The 17,895-nt window shown below is 41.7% G+C and overlaps 1 protein-coding gene across 2 annotated transcripts in view; it reads left to right on the top strand.

Moving 5' to 3' along the window:
* Nucleotides 1-17,895, top strand: part of LOC126502234 (intelectin-1a-like) — a 142,616-nt gene that overhangs the window by 41,476 nt on the left and 83,245 nt on the right. Inside the window, exons 1-8 of one of the 2 annotated variants that reach the window (XM_050143105.1) lie at nt 4,137-4,238; nt 4,433-4,496; nt 5,851-5,943; nt 7,106-7,353; nt 7,684-7,842; nt 8,201-8,321; nt 9,130-9,233; nt 13,272-13,531. In XM_050143105.1, the coding sequence (XP_049999062.1) occupies nt 4,433-4,496; nt 5,851-5,943; nt 7,106-7,353; nt 7,684-7,842; nt 8,201-8,321; nt 9,130-9,233; nt 13,272-13,424 (942 nt within the window). In that variant the 5' untranslated portion in view covers nt 4,137-4,238 and the 3' untranslated portion in view covers nt 13,425-13,531. Of the gene's footprint in view, nt 1-4,136; nt 4,239-4,432; nt 4,497-5,850; nt 5,944-7,105; nt 7,354-7,683; nt 7,843-8,200; nt 8,322-9,129; nt 9,234-13,271 lie in introns of those variants that run through there. The other variant, XM_050143106.1, reaches the window with a different exon arrangement.

Raw genomic sequence — 17,895 nt, 5'->3', positions numbered from 1 at the left:
ACAGTTCTCAGGTACTTATAATTACTAGCTTGTGTAGCATTTCTTTGGATTTATTTTTATTTCTCAGAACTTTGTAGAAGTTGATATCAAATGGACAAGACAGCTTAAGGAGGAGTGATCCTCTAGACAGTCCATAGATAGACATCCCCAGTAGATAGGGATGCATTCATGACAAAACACAGCCCACAAGACAGGCAATGGGGGGACTCCCCATATATAAGTAAGTACATCATAGCAGATACCAGAGAAGAACATGTAGCATCAACAGTGTGAAGGCACAGCATAAGTAAAAGATATTCTGAAGCCTGTATTCACATAAGCCTTGCTTGAACAAGACATTCCCATGATGGAGTTGACACCTGAACTTCAATTGACACCTGCTATGGCTCTAACAGGGCACTGCCACCAGCAGTGAAGAACCTATGGCCCTGAAGACAAATGAACTAACATGTAAACTAAGCCTAGAGGCTTGTCTCTTTCTAGAGTTCTTACTTCATAGAGTGATATATTTACTTTTTATTTCATTTTTAACTATGTGTGGGTAGTTGTGTGTGCACATGAGTATGGGCATCCGTGAAGGTCACTGGTATTGGATACAGGTGACATGGGTGCTGAGAATTTAACTTAGGCCCTTTGGAAAAGTGACATGCTCTCTTAACTGCTGAGCCATCTCTCTAGTCCTGATAGATGTACAATTTTAAATTTTATTGAAAATTAGTTCTTGTTGGAGGAGGGGAGGCTGCTAGTTAGTTCCTGGCCACTTAGCCCTGAAGTAATCACATAAAAACTGTATTAATTAAATCACTGCTTGGCCCATTAGCTTCTTATTGGCTAACTCTTATTTATTTAACCTATTTGTATTAATCTGTATATTGCCACATGGCTTGGCTTACTGGCTAAATTTCCGGTGTCTGTCTCCAGCAGGGCTACATTGCTTCTCCTTGACTCCACCTCCTTTCTCCCAGCATTCAGTTTAGTTTTCCCTGCCTAATTCTGTTCCCCTATAGCTCTGCTATAGGCCCAAAGCAGTTCCTTTACTAACCAATGATATTCACAGCGTAAGAGGGGAATCCCACATCAAATTCTCTCATAAAAAAAAAAAAACAGCTTAACCACAGTTTTCCTTACCTCCACTCCTCCCAGATCCCCCTACCTTTCTTCTCCCCCAAATCCACTTCTTCTCCATTTCCTCTTGAAAAAAAGAATTGGTCTCCAAGAGAAGAGAGCTAAACATGACAAAAGAAGATACAATAAGACAAGGCAAAAGCCTTAATATCTAGGCTGGCCAGGGAAACTCAATAGAAAGGAAAAGGTCCCTATGACCTATGTACCAGTAAGGAAGAGATATATTATGACGTCAAAAATGTCAAAAATAATAATACAAGAGCAAGTGTCCCCGGGGTAACAAACTGAACACAACATAACAAGAAGGGAATGGAGAAGCAGGACCTGGGAGAGGGTGTGGGGAGTGGGATGGAAAGGAGTGGAGGAGTGCAGGCTGCAGTTGGGCTGTACTGTGTGAGAGAAAAAGAAATACAAAGAAAAGAAAAGACACATCTAGTGGTGGCGATGTCAGAGGAGCAGCAGGTGGCAATTGAGTTTCAGGTGTTAGCTCACCACAATGCCAGGCCCTGATGGGTAAATTTCAGAGGAAAAAAAAGGCCTGGAGGGCTTCAGTTCCAGAATGTCTCCTGCTACAACTGTGCCTTTACATGTTTTCTGCTCCCATTTTTCACTGGTATTTGGCATGGTGTGAACGGGTGTGGGGAGATCCCCACTGCCTTTAGTGTAGTGTGGCTATTTCATGGAAGTATCCCATTCTACTGGGCATTTTTACCTGTGGATTTTTATGAAGATGTTTCCTCTTAAGCTGTACTGCTTAATTGAAGTAATGATCTTATACAAGAACAGTGTTAGTTTAAATAGAGTTTTCATGATTAAGGGTTTTTAACAAATATAGAAAGGGATTATAATAGAGGCTAGTTTTGTGGGGAAATTAATATGGGTAAATGTAGGATATGATGTTGCCCCCACCCATCATAATGCAAGGACTGGAAAGAATAGAAAATATGAACAAGGAAGTGTCACCAGGCTAGGACTTAAGAGTTTTACTTTAGGAGCCAAATAGATGGTGGTTTAAGTTAATGATTAGGAAAACAACTAAGTCCCAAGAAATAGCTCAAGTGTTTTTTTTATACTGGGAAGTGTGTTCACAGGTTGTGGAGTCATCATAGCTAAAACAAAGCTTTAAACCATTGACTTTATGTAAGTAGAACTTTAAAAATTGAATGCTTAGTTAAGATAACTGGACAGGGTTCTAAATATGAAAAGTGAAGCAAGTAACCTGTTTTCCTGGCAATTATAAGAGTTACTGCCTATTTACACAGTAATGGATGACGGGCTCCTGATCTGTGAGAAGTCTAAAAGATAAGTGTTTGACTAAGTGTGGGTTTCTCAGGAAATGCATAAAGATGTAGTTAAGAAATGTATTGGGGCTGACTTCTTTCAGAAAAATGTTTTGACGGTGATTATGTAGGAACTGTGTGACTTTTGGTAATGCAGAAAATTCTCTCGGTAACAAACATGGTGTGGGGAATCTAAAAAGAGTATTAAAAAAGAAAGAACAGAGAGACAAGTGATAGAAAAACCCTGAAGGGGTGGTGGTGTGTGTGTGTGTGTGTGTGTGTGTGTGTGTGTGTATTTTCCCTTTTGGCTGTCCCCAGAATTAAGTTTTACTCACTCAGATAGAAAGGTCAATTGAGTGATTAGTCAGAGACTCCATGCTCCCCCCTCCCCCCCACCGCTTCAATTTCTGAGCTGCTGAAGTCTGGTCCTTACAGCAGCAATCTAGGGATCACTAAGATAAAGTCAGAGAGAGGGTGACGTCCAACTCACTATGTAGGCAAAAATGATCTTGAATTTGTTCGCTAGAAGATGTATAGATTTTCTTTGTGTGTGAACAGTTTTATTTTTTGTTTTGTTTTATTTTCTGTATGTTTGAGACAGGAATCCTATGTAGCATAGACTGTCCTCCATCCTGGCTATGTAGTAAGGGATAACCCCAAATTTCTGATCCTCCTACTCCCACTTCCCAAGGGCAGCAATTTCAGGCATGTCCATCCATACCTTGTTTGCATGATGCTAGAGACTGAACCTAGCGCTCACATACACAAGGTGAATGTTCTACCAGCTGAACTACATGCCTTTGTTTTATTCTATTCTGTGAATCTCTCTGAGTTACATTGTATAAACCAGTCCTGTGAACACACAAAGATATAAAATATAAACTTCACCAAAAGGTGACTCCCAGAGGATTGCGATATTATCAGTATTATAGCAAAGCTTTGTACTGAGGATGTTTTTTGCTGAGGAAAGGGAAGTTTATTCCATTATAGACCAAAGTGGTGTCTGAGAACTGGAGAAACAAAAAGCGGGGATAGAGGAAGCACGAAGCATCTTCAGGGGGGATTTCTAGTGACTTCATCCCAAGTTCAGTCTATTATAAAATTTCACAAGTTTGTAGTAATTATGAGAAAATCAAGGACAAATAGTGAGGGTTATATGGAACTCAATTTATGCAGACTGAAGTTTTGTATTTATTCTTAAATGATTATTTCCTATTTTGTTGTTAAACTTTCCTTTTTTATAGTGAAGATTTGATGGTGTGTCCCTGTCATCACAACACTTAGGAGGTGGGATGAAGAGAATCAGTTCAAGGACATCTTCACCTAAACAGTGAGTTTGAGGTCAGCCTGGGCTACAGGAAATGTACTCTTTTATATATTGTAAGTGCCTCCCAAAAATGTTTTCTTCTCTTATGAAATGAGTATAATTATAAACATTAACCATTTTTTTTAGTATTGCAAGAAAGGCACAAACAAAAAAGCCCAAATGGATATCAAATGTTGCAAGTTTCCTTATCTATTACCTTTTTGGAAAATGCACAATTCATTGAACTTCCCAAACCTAGTAATAGCGCTAGAATATGATATTTAAAGTGTATCTTTTAGAGACTTGAATCCCATGAGTCATCATGTACAAAGAACTTTCCTGAAGAAAATAAAAGTTTCCCCTCTAGTGGCATCCTGCCAGAAAAGGGGGAGCCTGGCAAAGTCTGGGCTATTCTCACCAGGTTCATCCCATAAAAGGACAAGAGCCTCACCTGGACCACACTAGAAACTCTGCAGAGAGAGAGGAACTCATCTCCACTCAGCGGGCAACTCTGAGTGTCTGGCCAGGTATGGAGGGGAAGGTAATTGCTGTCAGAGGAAGAAGAAAAGTGGACTCCGGCTCAGGTCTGCTTTAGGACCCAGTGATACGAGGAGTTTAAAGTAAAGAAAGGAGCCTTTAAGTGGGACTAGATGGGAGCTGAGACAGGGATGGGGGGAAAGATGGTCTGATAGAGAGTGACCTTCTTCTTGCTTTTCTCTAGATGACCATGATGAAACTCGGCTTCCTGCTGTTTATCATCAAGGCCACCAGACTTTGCAGTGCAGGTGAGTACTGATGCAGGACCCCAGTTTCCTCAGGTCACCCCCTAGCTTTAAAGACAGTCGTCATTAGACTGGGTTACTTCCAGGACCTGGGACTCTGTGCCCAGAGAGCATAATCTTGTTGTTGTTGTTGTTGTTTGTTTGTTTGTTTGTTTGTTGTTTTTGAGATTGTGTTTTTCTGTGTAGCCCTGACTGTCCTGGAACTCCATCTGTAGACGAGACTGGCCTCAGACTCAGAGATCTGCCTGGCTCTGCTACCTGGGAGCTGAAATTAAAGATGTGCATCAGCATAGCTTGGCTGATTATGCCTTTTTAGAAAACGGAAATTAAATAGAATTGTATTGTTGTACCATTCCTTTTCCTCCTTCCAACCTTTCTAACTTATCTCCCACCCCCACATTCTACAAAACAAAGGCTTCCATTTGTTTAACCGTGGAATATATAAGCATTTCCAATATACAGATGTATTTATGTATATGTTTGTATTATATGTGTGTATATATAAATATTCCTGGATATGTAAATACAACCTAGTCTATCCCCATAAAGATGATGCCTTTGAGATTAGTCTGGATGCTGATTGGTTCTTGAAGGAAATGGCCAGTGTCAATGGCATCGCTGAGACACGTCCTGGTCCCAATCCTGTACTTCTGCAAGAGCTGAGTCCCATCCTAGTGACTCCTTAAGATTAGGACCTTTGCTTTAGGGTTTCAATACCAAGTGAATGGTCTAGTTTGTTCCCAGAGAATATTTTCTTCAATTCCACTCTCTACACGAACACAGTGGTATTTTAAAATGCGTAATTCCCCTTCCCTGGGTTTTTAGTAGCTTTAAGGAAAGAAATGAGTCCCTAAATGCCATCTTACATGATCTCTACATGATAATCTTTGGCAGAGGGATCTGAAGCACAGACATACTGAATACAATCCAAAAATACTTGACTGGTAAACATGGAGCTACATTGACCTGGGTAGCTTTGACCCCAAAGTTTCCATTTGTTTGCACCCCTTCTACGTTCTCAGAGGACTTTACAGAATTGAGGCCAATTTGCAAGGCTTTTACTTCCATGATCTCTTGGTCAGTCTCTGCACTGTCGACCTCACTACCCATGCTCCAGGCACATTAGGCTCCCTGCATTTCCTCTACCTGCAAATCTGGACTTCACTTTATTCTTCTCTTTCAAGACTTTAGACAAAAAGTTCTCCACACCTGCAAATCTCTTGTCTTTCTTCCTACTTAGAAATGTTGTTGATTCTCAGAGGGAGGCTTTGAGAAGTCATGGAATGAGTTTAGGATGAATGACAGGGGAGGCTGGGTGTCCCATGAGTGTGGAACTCTGCATCTTCTCTTGTTAAAGGGAACCTGGACACCAACAGCCGGGCCAATTCTGTGTCTTCCCCTTTGTTCAGAAGCTGCAAGGAAATCAAGCAGGAGGTCACTGGGGCACGAGGTGAGTGATGAACATTTAAGGAGCACACTGTGATTCTAACACTTGGGAACCTACGGCAGAGGACTAAAAGCTCCAAATCAACCTGGGGAGACCCTGTCTCAGAAATGCAAACACAAATCAGACGTGTCCTCTGTAATCATTTTTTCTTTTTTTATATAGAAAATGTGATCAAATGTACATGGTGGATAAAATATTTACTTAACCAATTTTAAGGGTTTTCAGAATCAAGAATGACTTTTACAATGGGAGGGATTACTACTATCCATCTCCAGAAGGTTTTCATTCCTTAAATAGAAATTCTGTAGCCACCAAGTAACAAATTCCTGTGTTCCCTGTGAGCTGCTGCTCTGTTTCCTACGTCTATGAATATGTCAATTCTTGTTACCTCATATAAGGTATCCGCCTCATTACATTAGCAAGCTTCAAGGTACTTAAGTGTTGTAGAAGAGTTACCTTACTTTAAAAAAATTAATTATTATTATATTAATGATAATATTCTTGCGCAGATGTATGTCTGTGTTTGGGAACGTGTACATATATGTGCAGGTATATGCAGAGTCCAGAAGAGGCCATCTAGTCCTCTGGAGCTGGACTCATAAGGACTTGTACACTGTCAAATGTGAGTGCTGGGAAGCTATCCCAAATCCTCTGCTAGAGCAGTACTTGCTCTTAACCACTGAGCCATTTCTCCAGTTCACTTCATTCTCTTTGATCCATGGGATATATAGGAATATACACAACATATGATTCTGCTTACTAGACAGCATATATTTTGCTTATTCCTTTTTATGTGGAGAAATACTTGACTTGTTTCTGCCATTCAGGTCTTGTGACCAGAGCTGTAACAAACATGAATGTCCATATCTGAGTCCCTGTTACCAGTTCTTTGGTTATCTACCAAGTGGAGTTGCTAAGTCCTTTGATAATACTATGGTTAACTTTAGGAGAAACATCCCTGTCAGTTTGGGTAATTCCGTGTTCTGCCTCAGTCACAGAAGCATGGCTTTCTGAACTCAGGAACAATCCTAGGGACACCTGTGGTGGGACACTCAGGGTATGAGGCATTAGCCATGTTTGTGGTCCTTAGAGCCATTCTGTTTACGGAGCAGAGATGGACAATGAGCCTGCACACAAGAGGACTGTGGACTGCTTCTCTCTACAGATGGCCTCTACTTCCTCTACACGGAGAACGGTGCCATCTACCAGACCTTCTGTGACATGACCACTGATGGTGGTGGATGGACCCTGGTGGCCAGTGTGCATGAGAACAACATGGATGGGAAGTGTACAGTAGGCGATCGCTGGTCCAGTCAGCAAGGCAACAGAGTAGACTACCCAGAGGGGGATGGCAACTGGGCCAACTACAACACCTTTGGGACTGCAGAGGGGGCCACAAGTGATGACTACAAGGTTGGTACACTCTGTAGTCACTTGGGAAAGCGTGAGGATGTGAGTGTAGCTCAAGCAGACCATGAAGAGGGTGGGAAGGTTGTCCTTCAACACAGGGCTGAAGAAATGAAAAGTGCTTACCTTTAATCTCAGCATCCTTCCAAGTAGGGTTTTCAGTAAGAAGGTGGTGGTGGTGGGACCATTGTCCTTGGAAATAACGACATCTGAACATGGCTGACCCTCTGTCCACCTGGAGCCCAGAGATACCAGCTGTGCTGGACACTGTGCATGAGGGTCTTCTGCTTAGCAAAATCTTCTGTCTGGTCAGGCTCAGTGTTGGTTGCTTTCCAGAACCCTGGCTACTTCGACATCCAGGCTGAGAATCTGGGAATCTGGCATGTGCCCAACAATAGCCCCCTGGAAGATTGGAGGAACAGCTCCCTGCTGAGATATCACACCTATAGTGGCTTCCTGAAGTATATGGGCCATAATCTGTTTGGCCTGTATCAGGTACTCAAAACTGTTGTCTGAAGCTGTTTTTTATCTGTGTGGAGAGAGAGGCAGGTGTTTCAGGTTTGGCAGATTGTGTTCCATGTTTCCCTTATTCTAAAGTGTAATGGGCCAAGGAAGCCAAAGAGTAGGGGTGTGTGTAAAAGAGAAGAGAGGAGAAAAGTACAGAGGGGAAAGAAAATAAAAGGAGGAGGGGTCTAGGGTGTCAGAGAGACGGACAAAGGGAAGAATTCTTTCTTATCTGACTGGTTGGGAAACATCTGTTACTGAACACACGCTGTGCTTCTCTGTATAGCTTAGTGTGCCTAAGATTGCCAATGCTGCCATCCTTACCCAGTGCTTCTTTTGTTTCTTGTAGATGTACCCAGTGAAAAATGGAATAGGGAAGTGTTGGACTGACAATGGCCCAGCAACACCAGTGCTCTATGACTTTGGTGATGCTCAGAAGACAGCCTCTTATTACTCCCACAGTGGCCAGAGTGAGTCTCTAATGTGACTGAACCCTCTGCAGGCCATGTGATAAACTCAGTTATGATAAGTAACAGCCATTTACCATCCACCACAGCCTGCTTCTTTCTGTAAGAGTTTGTGTTTTGATTCACTCCATTCAGTTGATTGCCCTTGGGCTCTCAACTATCACTAACCCACTCTACAGATTAAGAGACTGGAGCACTGAGTCCAGGAACTTGACTGAGAGCACAGGGTATAAGCTGGAGAGTTGGCATTTGCATTGGGGAAACATGATTCTGAAATCTACTCTTGGCAACCTCATTATCAGTCAGAGGTTTCTTAGAAACAGACCAGGTGCATGTGCACAGGGCTGAACAACAGGGAAAAAAATAGTGTTTTATTTTTGTGTTGAGGGGTGACTGACATGTTGTTTGATATAAATACAAGCATGACACATGCACTTTATGAATGCTAAGCCTGTTCTGTATAATTTGAAGCTCTTCTTATTTATTCTTGGAATGTAAGGCTTTAAAGAAAAGTTAGCAATGTCAATGTGAACAGGACCAGAATGGATTCACTTGCTAACTGCTGTGACAAGCCCTTGGAGATATTCAGTAGAGACCTTGCCATGTCAGAAATTTCTCCACTCAAGCTCTGGCAGATGGGGACCTTTTTTCAAAGACTGGCTCTTGGGGTCTGTGGATGGCAATAGATGAGGCTCCTCTGATGGGGCTGATATTTTAGACTGTACATCCTGAACCTGGCACCACTAAACTCTGGACTGACAAATATTTCTAGCATTTTCCTTGAATGCTGTTTTCTGTCTCTTGTTTTCAGCTGAATTCACTGCAGGATACGTCCAATTCAGAGTGTTTAATAACAAGGGAGCAGCCAATGCTTTGTGTGCTGGGATAAAGGTCACTGGATGTAACACTGAGTTTGTAAGTCTGTAGTGACCAAAGAGACTCTTGAATAAGACTGTGTTTCTGTGCATATTGAGTATGGGAGACTGTTGTATTAGTGTGCATGCATATACAGGTGTGTGGCCTTTCTCTATACCTTGTTTTGTCTCAGGGATCAGAACTTCTGTCTAGACACAAATAGTACCTGTTGAAATGTAGTCAACATTACAAACTTCTAATGCACTGTTGCTTTTTGTTTAGATTTTAAGACAAAACACTCAGTTACCTGGAATGAGGGTGATGCTTTTATTCAGGAAGTATGTGCAAACCTTTGGAGGCTGAAATTGTTAGAGAGTTAATCTCCACCCAGAATTAAGCTTTCAGAGTGAAACATATCCTTTCCATTCTGTTGAAATAAGAGCGGTGGGGCTGCGTCCCCAACACCCCGGCCGCTTGGCTAGCTCATGCCCGAAATAACAACACGCAAACTGTATTCATTTAAGAACTGCTTGGCCCATGAACTCTAGCCCTTACAGGCTAATTCTCGCACCTGGACTAGCCCATTTCTAATAATGTGTGTAAGCACCCCAAGGTGCGCTTACCGGGAAGATTCTAGCCTATTTCCATCTTGGATTGGAGGAGCTTCATTGCGTGCATCTGCCTGGGAGAGCTGAGCATGGCGTCTCTGCTCCAGCAGAGCTGTCGGGTCTCTCCGGGAGCAGAGCAGAGTCTGACCTCACTTCCTCTTCCACCCAGAATTCTATTCTGTTTTCTCCTCCCATCTATGCTTTTACCTATGAGGGCCAGCCAAGTAGTTTCTTTATTGCTCAGCCAATGAAATCAACAGATTGATATAACACTCCCACATCACCATTCTTTTTTGGGGGGTTGTACAGATTTGTATTGTGTAAAGGGGTGACTAGGAGAATCTTGGACATCTGGTAAACCTCACCCAGGCCATTCTCCTCCCTATCACAGGGAATTTCTCTTGTTGGATGTTGGCATAGCAACTAAGTGTCAAGGCAGGTGAACTCAGTTCCACTACAGCAACCTGATGATCCCTACGCCTGTGATCGTTAGACTCATAACATTTTATTTTGTTTTGTTTTTTAAAAATTTGTTCCCAAAAGCACATTGAGGATGGGGTCCTTTTATTACCACAGTGAAAGCTGTAACAAGTTAGCATGTTCTGGCCAAGCAGGGTGATGCACATCTTTAATCCCAGAACTCAGGTGGTAGAAACGTGCAGGTCTCTGTGAATTTGAGGCCATCCTGGTCTACACAGTGAGTTCCAAGTCAAAAAAATTATTAAGACCTTATCTTTAAAAAATAAATTAGTATGTTCTTTTGGGGTCCAGCCATCCCTAAAGTAACAGTCTGAGAATAGTGTTGTCAGTTCCTGGCAGGTGATCCTATAGATTTGTGTCCATTCATTCCTCAGTCATTAGCTTGTTTCTCATCTGGTCAAGATGGAGCAGTTTTATTATCAAAGAGAGCATTAGCACTGTGATATGGAATGATGGAATGGGGGAGAGCATATGGTATTGGGGGAGCAGCTAGCTGTTTTCATTTTTGGTATGTAAGATGGATGTGGGATACAGGAAGAGGTCCTTTAGAAATGTTAACATAAAGTAGATCACATAGCACTTTTACATCACAGTAGTGGTTTGGGGGCTGTATAAATCATGAGCAACAATATAAAGTTTTAGTGTGCACATAAGATTGATATGATCATTCTTTTTTTTTCAAAGATGACACAGGTAGACTAGAGGTCACAGACTGTAATGGAAGAAAGACTAAGCATGAGGAAATAATATTGAAGTGGTCCAATAGTCCATGGTCCAAATAAGAGCCTGATATAATGTGATGGACATTTCAGGGAACAGTGGGCACTAATGAGCTCCAAAGATTTTAAATGTATTAATATTAGAACACAGAGAGTGTAAAGAAAAGTAATTTTGAATAATTTCATGGTTTTTGTTTGAGTAGATGAATATTAAATAGTAAGCCAAGAGGTCTGGGTGATTAATATGTTTGGGATCAATGAGGGATATACAGACATATGATGTTGGATTTTTAAAACATTTATTTGACTTTGCTTGTATGTGTGCACATGTATATTCAAGTGATCACAGAGGTCAAAAGGACACATTTGATCCCTGGGAGTTGGAGTTAAAGTCTTATGATTTGGTGCTGGCATCTGATATGGATGGTGGGATCTGAACATTGGTTCTATGGTAGAGTAGTAAGATATCTTAGCCTTTGGGCCATCTTCCAGCCCCTAAGCTACTAGCCTGTTTTGGTAGGATTTTATTTTGTCTTTTTTCAGATGTATTTATTTTATGAGTATGAGTGTTTTGCCTGCATATATGTATGTGTATTGCTTGAGATCCCAGTGCACTTGAGCTACAAAAGGGCATTCTATATCCAGGAACTGGAGTTACAACGGTTATGAGCCCATATGGGTTCTGGGACCCAAACCTGGTTCTCTGCAAGAGCAGCAAGTGCTCTAAAACATAGAACTATCTCTTCAGCCCCAGTGTTACATGCTTTGATCATTGATGGCCTTTGAATATGAAGGGGGTCCTGGAGATTTGTACTGCATACAAACAGCATAGTCATTCTAGCTTGTGTAAGTACAGCCTATGACATTCACGATGGCAAACTTGACAATAAACTTCCCCCAAATAAATCCCCATTTTTAAGTTATGCACAGCTGTAGGTAACTGTGTTTTTAATATTTGTTTGGTTTTTGTCATGTGGAGTATGAAAACCCCGAGTAGTGATTATAAATAGCAGTCCAATCTCTAAGCATTAAACTTAAGAAATATCTAGATTGGAGATAGGGATTTTTAAGCAATCAGTGAATTGTTCATAACTAAAGCTAAAAGGGTAACACAAATCATAAGTGAGTTGTAAATGTGTGCCCCCTGAGAAGTAACAATTAAGGAATTCATGAAGGAAAAGACTAGCCAAAGAAGCTGAGAACAAAGGCTCAGAGAAGTTGAAGGAAAAGTAGGAAGAGACAGTGATGCCACTTGAGTCTATGGAAGTGGGATTTATGGATCAAATAGAGTGATACTTCCAATGCAGAATCTGATGAAGGACAAAAAGTCACACTGAACTTGGCTTTTGAGATGTCTCTGAGCTCATTAGCTATATTAGTGGGTTTTGCCTCTGTGATAAACACCTGAGAGAAACAATACATGGAAAGAAGTGTGCTGTCTAGTTTTATGACAACTTGACACAAGCTATAGTCGTCTGAGATGAGAAAACCTCCATTGAGAAAATGCCTCCATAAGAGCAGGCTGTAGACAAGCCTGCAGAACATTTGCTTAATTGCTGTTTGATAAATGGTGGCACCACCCTTGGTCTGGTGGCCCTGAGTTCTGTAAGCAAACAGACTGAGCAAGCCATGAGAAGCAAGCCATAAAGCTTCACTTCTTCATGACCTCAACATGAGTTCCTGCCTCCAGGTTCCTGTCCGGTTTGAATTCCTGTCCTGAGTTCCTTCAGTGATGAACAATGATGTGAAACTATGGGCCAAATAAACTCTTTTCTCCCCCAAGTTGCTGTGTTGATGATGTTTCATCACAGCAAATGTCACCCTAAGACTAAGGACTTTGTTAGCTTGATGGTTTCCAAGATTTTAACCCATAGTCATTTGACTCTATTGCTTTTAAATCCATAGTGGGGCAGAAATATCATGCAAGAAGACATATCAGAGTAATATGACCCATGTCACAGTTTTCAAGGACCCAAGAAAAACCAGGAAAGGCCAGGGAAAGACAACCTTCAAAACATGCCACTCACACCTTCAGTGATCTATTTCCTCTAACCAGACACCCCCTTCCATACCACCACCACCTCCCAATAGTCAGTTCAAAATTGTGACTCTGTTAGTGATTGACTAACTCATGAAAGCAGGGTCCTCATATTTAGTCCCTTCCCCAAAGTGCTGCCTCTGAATATTGCTTATCTTGTGGAACAGGTCTTCAATATAACATCTTTCGATAAGGAACTTCATATCCAAAACGTAACACCTCTCATTGCTACTTCCTTCCCCTGTTTTTTCAGCACTGCATTGGTGGAGGAGGAGACTTCCCAGCAGGTGACCCCGAGCAGTGTGGTGACTTCTCTGCATTTGATGGGAATGGATACGGAACTCCAAGTGGGTACAGCAGTAGCCGGGAGATAACTGAAGCAGCCGTGCTTCTGTTCTACCGTTGAGAACTTTGTGGTGTGGGACCCAGACTTCTCCAGTCTGTGGACTCACATGCACAGAAAAAATGTTACCTAGTAACTAAAATGCTAATGACATGGGAAAGGAGAATAAATCATATTCATTGCATGTTTGGGTGTCTTCATGACTTCTTTATGTTCAGGAGTGGAAGATTTCAAAAGAGTTTCTGCATCCCTGTTTGATTCTTCTGGAATATCGTGGATGCAGATTCTGATATAGAAATACTTCTTTTTTATTTATTCGTCTCTCACATATTACATCCTGACAGCAGCCTCCCCTCCCTCCTCTCCCAGTTCTTCCCTTACCCACCTCCCCCTTACAGGACAGTTGACTGGGAGTGTGCCGACCATCTGCAGAACATGTCTGTCTTTCACGTGCTCCCCAGCACTGAGTCCAGGAACTAGTTCAGTAAGGACTGCTGCACTGTGAAAAGCCAAACAGATGAGTCACATTCTAAAACTGCAGGCTTTGCCAGTACAAAAGGGACAAGTTCTAGGAAAGCCTATCTCATGGAGCTAGGGAAGCACAGACGGGACCCTCTAATCCAGAGAAGGCTGCCAGGAGGACCTCACTGAGAAGGTGATTTGGCTTAACTCCTGGCCTACCCTAGAGAGACAACTGGCAAATGCCATTATTTTCATGGTGTCCTGCTAGAGAAAAGACTTAGTGTTTAAGGAAATGAACGGCTCGTCCAGAGGACTCAAGTTTGATCCCTATCAATCTTGTCAGGTGACTCATGGCTGTCTAGAACTCTAGTTCCAGGGAATCCACTGCCTCTAGCTTCTGTGGCACCCAATTAGGACCGAGCAATCAATGCACAAGCCTGTAGTAGACATTCCATATTAAATACATAACGTTTTCTTTCTCCACCTCAAGAGTCAGAATTCCAGTCTACAGCATTCAATTGGCTGTATCCAAAGCATCTGCCAGTATTACGGGTTGCCAGAAGGGTAGAAGTAAGCATCGTCCCTTTAGTTTTCCAGCACCTAGGTCTCTGCCTCCCTCCCTCTGAGACTCAGAAGTACAGGAGAGATTCTTTCAAAGGAGGAAAGGCATAATACTTCCTTTGTGTCTGCATCCATTCTCTTTTAGGGCTTTTCCTTTCACTCCTCAGACCACCTCCTTGGGGTAGATTTTGTTATAAATGTTTGGTGTAAATATTGAGGTTCAGAGAGATGAAACAGAAAAATAAATAAGTTGTTTTCTCCGGGTTAGATAGAAATCTAAACTATAGCTGCTAGACAGAATGGTTAGATAGGAAATCTAAAATCTACACTATAGTGGCAGATCAATTATTATAATGAAAGGAATATTTTTATTGGATATAAAGCTAACATGGGAATCAGTTGTATCTAAGTAGTATCAGACCCTGAATTTCAGCTAAGTCTCAGGCTTCCAGGAAGTTCTTTTTCCCATTGTAGCAACTTGCTGCTGATGTCAGAATGAGCATTTCTCATGGAATCAAAGACATGTTGATGAACAACTGTACTGTGTAAGATGAATCCGAAACAAAAATATGGCACTGTATGAACATGAACTGTTACCATCATTAGAGACAGTAAGCGCTACTTCTAGTGCTACAGAAAGTATACACTTAATTTAAACACTTGTCTTAGACCCAGATGTAGTCCTACTCTCTTTTGTTAGAGCTAGTGGAGCTGTGTACATTTACAAAGAAAATATTGGCTTAACAAATACAGTCTGATGAAAGTTTCATAGTAACTGCCGAAGGAGCCATGTAAACAATGCAACAGCCTTATTATCACGCTGAGATAACACTGTGTACAAGGATGAAACCACACCTAGGAGGAAGGACTCCATTCCATTGGGGTAAAATGCAAACAGCAATGATACTCAGAGAACAGAGAAATGACGCTGGGACAGAAGAGATGGAGCACCAAAGGAAGAGTGTACTGATCATGCATCGAATGTGTGGTCTAAGGACCATTGTAGCACTCTCAGAACTTAGCACAACTGGTGCCATGTTAGATGTACCAAGGCACCATTGTAACCTAAGAGCCCATCACATAGACCCCTACACCTGCCAAAATGAGAACAAAGTCATAATCATTATAATTCCTAGTTCTGGAATAGTCCCTAAGTGTACTAACCTTGCTCTTTTACATTTTTAGCTTTGCTTACTGCTAACGGTTTTTAATAATTGATGTGCACCAACCAGGATATGGTTTTGTGTATAAAAAGCCAAGAACAGTAAGGCTTGTGGCTACACGATTTGGACCACATGATTTCCTGTATAGTCTGCAGTCAGTGAATAGAGACTTTCTGTTGGCTTTAAGAGTCTGTGTGTCCTCTGAAGGGGTTACTTCACAACACCATTGTCATTTGAGGATAAATTAGTCAAACCACCCTAAACTTTTTATTGACTTGTGCTGGGACTTCTCTTTCCAAACAGTGCCCCTCCCTCTCTCAGGGCTCCACTGAAGGACAAACAGGCACCAAATTCCTTTTTGGGCATTGCTTGTCTTTTCTGCTTGGTTAAGAAGGTGGGGAAGGGCACTGCCCAGAAGCACTCTGGATTCTATGATGTCTCCTGCAGTGGTACCATAGTAGAGGCTGAGAGGATGACCCAGCCTGTGCAGTAAGCAGCCTAGGAATCAGGTGTCCCATGAAGCACCAGAGAAGTAACTCTGAGCAAGAGCTCATGAGTGGAGACAGGGCTGGGAGGTGGGGAAATCCGTGGGACTGAGGTTGCAGTAAGCACGACCATTGTAGGCTGAGTGGACAGATAGGATCTGCTTGGACAGAAATTGCTTGTGCAAGGGCTCTTTGGCATCCAAGTCCAAAGTTGGTGGTCTGTGAGCCACCTGGGGCTTCTCAGTGGTGTTTCCTCCAGGGGCTCCTACAAGATCACTGGGGTTTGAGGTCTGTGCATGAAAAGGTGGTATTTAAGATAAGCTTATGGCAAAATGAAGATAAACATAGATGTAGAAAGGGTGGTTGTACAATATGACATTCATTCACAACAAAACATCCATTCACAGGGGCTAGGGAAGTTATTCATTTGGTAAAGGGCTTATTGGGTATATTCAGGGTTCTCTAAAGGAACAGTACAGAGCAGGGGAGTGGGATTCATTAGAGTAGCTTACAAATTGTGGTCCTCATACTCCAACAACGGATGTCTCCCAAGTCTACAAAGGAAAAGCCAAGAGCCCAGTGGTTATTGAGTGCATGAGACTGGATGTCTCAACAGTCCCAGTCTGGTGGTCCCAGCAAAAACCTAGAGAGCTGTGAGTTTTCAGTCTATGTAGGAATCTCAAAGAAGTATGTTATAACACCAGCAGAGGAATGCCTCAAGTACAAGATATACAAACTCACCAGCATGAGTGAAGACAAGCAGGCAAAGACCAAAAGCTTCCTTCTTCCATGTCCTTTTATGTGGGCTGACACTAGAGATGTCATCTAGATTTAAGGTGCATCTTTTCACCTCATATGATCCAACCGAGAAAATCCAACACAAGCATGTCCAGCTGCTTCAGTTTTAGCTGATTCCAGATGCAATGAACTTGACGGCCCTACCTGCTTCCCTTGGAGGAAGAGATGGGTAGGTGCCAATGTAAGAATGCATTCAACAACCTAAAGAGCAATGTGGCAACACCTGAACCTATTGGTCCTACAAAAGGAAGACCTGAACATCCTAACCCAGAAAAGGCAGAAAAATGTCTTAAATATAACTTTCTAAAGATGATAGAGAACCTTAAAGAAATGAAAAATCCCTTAAAGAAATTTTAAAAAAGACAAAGAAAATATTGGAAGAAATGAATAAACCTCTTGAAGAAACCCAAGAAAAAAAAACAATCAAGCAGGTGAGACAAACAGTTCAAACAGTTCAGGATTTGAAAATTGGAATTGAGGAAATAAGGAATAAAGAAAACACAAACCAAAGGAATTCTGGAAATGTAAAATTTGGGTAAATGAACAGGAACTACAGATGCAAGCATAACCAACAGATTACAAAAGATGGAAGAGAGAGTCTCAAGAGTTGAAGCTATAGTAGAGGAAATAGATTTACCAGTGAAACAAAAAGCTAAATCCAACAAATTCTTAACACAAAACATCCAGGAAATTTGAGACACCATTAAAAGACCAATCTTAAAAAGAATAGGAATAGAAGAAGGAGAAGTCCAGCTCAAAGGCACAGAAAATCCATTCAACAAAATCATAGAAGAAAATTTGCCCAACCTAAAGAAAGACATACCTATGAACATACAAGAAGCTTACAGAACACCAAATACACTGGACCAAAAAAAACCATCACCATATAGTAATCAAAGCACTAAACATACAGAATAAAGAGAGAATATTAAGAGCTGCAGAGGACAAATTCCAAGTGTCATATAAAGGCAGACCTATTAGAATTACACCTAACTTCTCAATGAAAACCCTGAAAACCAGAAGGTCCTGGAAAGATTGCTGCAGACACTAAGAAACCACAGATAC

This window comes from Alexandromys fortis, unplaced genomic scaffold (assembly GCF_014885135.2).
Source record: "Alexandromys fortis isolate MF-2015 unplaced genomic scaffold, M_Fortis_MF-2015_v1.1 scaffold_51, whole genome shotgun sequence".
In the NCBI taxonomy this organism is placed as follows: Eukaryota; Metazoa; Chordata; class Mammalia; order Rodentia; family Cricetidae; genus Alexandromys; species Alexandromys fortis.
This window is presented reverse-complemented; position numbering and strand designations above follow the sequence as displayed.